Source organism: Varroa jacobsoni, unplaced genomic scaffold (genome assembly GCF_002532875.2).
Source record: "Varroa jacobsoni isolate VJ856 unplaced genomic scaffold, vjacob_1.0 scaffold_1407, whole genome shotgun sequence".
NCBI classification, from domain to species: domain Eukaryota; kingdom Metazoa; phylum Arthropoda; class Arachnida; order Mesostigmata; family Varroidae; genus Varroa; species Varroa jacobsoni.
This window is the reverse complement of record NW_019214309.1, coordinates 240,324-244,037: the sequence shown is the minus strand read 5'-3', so window position 1 is coordinate 244,037 and position 3,714 is coordinate 240,324. Positions and strand designations below refer to the sequence as shown.

The 3,714-nt window shown below is 37.5% G+C and overlaps 2 protein-coding genes across 4 annotated transcripts in view; one reads left to right on the top strand and one right to left on the bottom strand.

Annotated features, from left to right (window-relative positions):
• The window catches only part of LOC111269713 (uncharacterized), a 5,557-nt gene extending 4,904 nt beyond the window's left edge, over positions 1-653 (bottom strand). The window contains exon 1 of the mRNA XM_086972198.1: positions 522-653. The gene's annotated coding sequence lies outside the window, so the exon portion shown is untranslated. The remainder of the gene's footprint in view (positions 1-521) is intronic.
• Positions 654-808: 155 nt separating this feature from the next.
• On the top strand, positions 809-3,448 carry LOC111269700 (YEATS domain-containing protein 4). Of its 3 annotated transcripts, XM_022849500.2 has the most exons (3): positions 811-935; positions 1,193-1,332; positions 2,409-3,448. In XM_022849500.2, exons 1-3 carry the CDS (start codon positions 869-871, stop codon positions 2,928-2,930), a joined length of 729 nt encoding a protein of 242 aa, XP_022705235.1. In that variant the 5' UTR covers positions 811-868; the 3' UTR covers positions 2,931-3,448. The 3 variants fall into 3 exon arrangements, 2 of the variants coding, with proteins under 2 accessions (XP_022705234.1, XP_022705235.1); XM_022849499.2 differs by having other exon boundaries at positions 809-1,332; XR_002685881.2 differs by lacking the exon at positions 811-935 and having other exon boundaries at positions 1,192-1,332; positions 2,413-2,548.
• Positions 3,449-3,714: the final 266 nt, after the last annotated feature.

Here is a 3,714-nt window from a genome sequence, read left to right as displayed (position 1 = left end):
TATAACATTACGTTGCTATGTTATGGAAATAAATGTTCAGCGTTTTAACATCGTTTAACTATTAGTAACACATCACTAAGTGTCGCTATTAACATTAAATGCAAGATCGTATCACGCGTTCGCTACCCCGTAGAGTGTTAGCATGATTTTCAATTTACTAATCATTTATAATACTCTACTGCTGTCAGTTTATTTAGGTTCCTGCCGTTAGTAAGCTGATACCGTGGACCATATTATTTATTTCTAGAGTTCTAGTGATACTCGAGATCCCTGACTGATGAGCTTTGGATTAGCTGTCTGTACTTGTGATCTACTGTGGCGGAAACAACTGTTCATATCGCCTTAATATTTCAATCCTGACTGTCGCGCCATGCGTAAATACAATTTAACGCGAACTTTGAAATGAATATCGAGAGACGACAAGAAGGTCTTACCTGCAGGCATCTGTTTAGATGTAGGCACACTAAGCACGCCTGTGACGTGAATAGGATGCTCTGAGTGTTAGCAAATAAAGTGCAAACCTTTCTAGAGCGGTGTCGTTTTCTTAGTATCGCGATACTCCCATCTCTGAACAATCGACACTCTCTAGCAGGTAATATATAGGAGGATATAATGAGCTGGCTTCAGCATAGCTCTTACTTTAAATCTGAGCCGGCACAACTTTTCAATGGTTGGTAGACTGGGTGGATGCATACATAAATTAGATAAATTAGTGTGCACTCCGCGCACATTCAATGCATCAGCGACATCGTCGGCACAACAACTTGCCACTTGATTTCCATAGAAAGCTCCATAGGAAGTAGGTATTGTGGGCAAGAAGCAGAGCGCGCATCATCTCAGATGAGCGCAGAGTTTCATTGTAAACTGGATGGTAGTTCTGTCCCTTTGTTTTACGCTCTGTTCGTACCATTTCATTAAGCGCAAAAAAATCATTGGTGAGTGCATCATTATTGTGGGTATCGTTGACCAACACGGGTTAGTCAAACGTAAGACCTATCACAAAGAAAAATGCGCCCAGTCTACATACGCGGGGTCGAACGGGACGTAGAGTTAATTTCCGAGGATGATAATAAAATGCCTAACGAAGCCATCACATTAAAGGACAGTGACGCGGTTTTTGCTTTGAGGACATTGACTATGCGTTCCGCTATAATACCAGGACCCTCTAATTCGCTGCGTGAGTGCTCCTTAGGTATCGTATACGGAAATAGCGCCAGACTCTTGAAAGAAAACGAACAAATTGTCAAGAACGGTTCAAAATACACCCACGAATGGACCTTCTATGTGAAACCATACAACGACAGCTGGGATATGTCAGCTCTTCTTCGTGAGGTAAACCGTTCTCGAATAATATTAGCAGATTTTTCGATGCGATTTTTAATATTGAAGCATCTCCTATATATATATATATATGAAGTCATTAAGTCCATCTAGCCTAGTGGCTACAATTTTTCGAAGAAAAATTCGTACAGAATCGATAAGTTAAAATATTAACTAATTTCAAATTGAGCTTCACACACCGTCACGGATTTTGATATGAGATGGAGATAAAAGACACTTGTTTAATAACTAATAATCGAACTTAAACGAAAACAATACTTGGTCTAATTTACAGCATATCAATTGCCTAGAACCGTGTAGAGTATTCTATATCTCGGTTATTTTCATCACTCATTTAACTCGAGGCTGCCCAGAAGCGCCCGCAACTACAGTTGCTATACATTAAATGGCTCGAATTAATCAATAATATGTAAAATGTAATAAGTAAAATAAAAAAAGAAAGATGTGGTAGCATAGTTTCCAGCAAACATGTTCAATCCAATTTATTATTTGACAAGCTTTTTTGTCATTGTAGTTTGTTGTTTCCACAGGCGGTTACCATTCTGTCTAAAATTCAATAATATACACAATGCAATACTTTTATTTAATTTTGAGAATGATAGTTGTAACCCTCACAGATACAATTTAATAAAAGTACGAAGTATCGTTTTTTATATATGTTCGGTATGATAACATCCTAGAATCCTAAACTATGTTGTATTTGGGGGTCCTATAATAGGTTAGTGGAAAGAAAAAAGATCTTATTATAGACTCCCATAATATTAGTTTCTACGACGTCTTGACAGCAACTGAACGTGCTTCTAGCGCAGATATTTTACACTGTTAGAGTGTAGCGATTACTCTAAATAAGTATCAGCGGCTAATTTGACCTTCTAGACTACTCAATACAGTATATCGTTCACTGGCTCTATTTTGCCTATTCTATTATGATACTTCTCCAGATCTGTTTGCCACATGACTATTGGATTTGCTGTTTGTCTGTCATCAGCAGTGACTTGATTGTCGCCTTTATAACATTTTAGGACAAAGAAATGAAATCAAGTTAATTTATCTATTTGTGTATCAAGGTAGTGTTCGTAACGGATCCGGTGTACCCGAGTACTAGACTGACGCAGGCCCCGTATCAAGTTACTCATATTGGCTGGGGCGAGTACAACGCTTCTGTCCAGCTATTCTTCAATAAGCCTTTCTCGACGAAAAGGCCATTAGTTCTTTACCATACAATTATCTTAGTCCAAAGTCTATCCCAAAAGAATGCAAGTCCGGCCACTCAGGAGGGCTTAGAAGATCGAGCACAAAATTACATTGTCGTGCCATTTATTCAAACAGAATATTACGACGAAATTGTTGTTACTTCCCCTACGCCAGAGCAGCGAGATGCTATTGGGCGTGCTTATCGCGGAAATGTAACGATTGGTCCTGAATGCCCATACGAACTGCCCCGAGAAAGGACAATTGCTAAAATAAAGAGCGTCAAAAAAGAAATTGAGGCCGAAATCGCGAGGATGAAAAAGGAAATTCTGGCTAACATCAGAGAGTGTAAGGAACTCAGATCGAGTATCGTACAGTTAAACATGACGAACTTGTAAAGCTACACTATTTTTAGTGTAGGTAGAATATTTGCATCAATTGTATACAGCACACTAGTTAGAATCGGCCTTGACAATTTTCCAATACGATATGATTAAACAAGGGAACATGTATACGCATCAGCCTTATAGAAAGTATAGAATCGAGTTTAAGTAACGACCTTTGATTTCGGCATAAGAATGTGATTACGTTGGCTCTATTTTCTATGTTCGACAAGTTTTTTCCATAAAGTTTAATTTCCATCTGTTTAAATTCAGTCGCAATTTGAATGCATATAGAAAACAATAATAACTCAAGTGAAGTGACTCAACGGTTAACTGGAAGCATGTGCTATTCATATAGACAATGTATCGCATAACACCAATAGGTGTTAACAGATCTCCTTTATAAGCGTTTTTTTGGTATATATAATGTAATAGTACCACACAGACTTGTTATGGTATTGCATTACAGAACATTACATGTTTAGAAAACGCACAATTTTTTTATAGTTAATAAACAATGTTGTCTCTACGGATGAATTTGTATTTTTGATGCACCGTTAGGTATCATTTTCTCATCAGAGGAAAAAAATTACTAATTCTATTGAAGTACTCTATCATTACTGAAGCTTGCATATGGAGTAGTAAGTGAAAACTCGTATATACGTCCGTGTTACTATGTAAGTGTCAAAGCTAGGTGTTTAAAAATTTTTTAGATACGTGCCAGATCTGCACTTATTTAGGTATATCTAATCGGTCACAACAGCTACTCTATGATGAATAATTATTTGACCTATTCTAG

Bases quoted from the DNA above. Each gene is read 5' to 3' on its own strand.
- LOC111269700 (XM_022849499.2), top strand. From the start codon at position 1,009: ATGCGCCCAGTCTACATACGCGGGGTCGAACGGGACGTAGAGTTAATT. The intron at 1,333-2,408 runs GTAAACCGTTCT...TTGTGTATCAAG, and splicing joins TGTCAGCTCTTCTTCGTGAG to GTAGTGTTCGTAACGGATCC.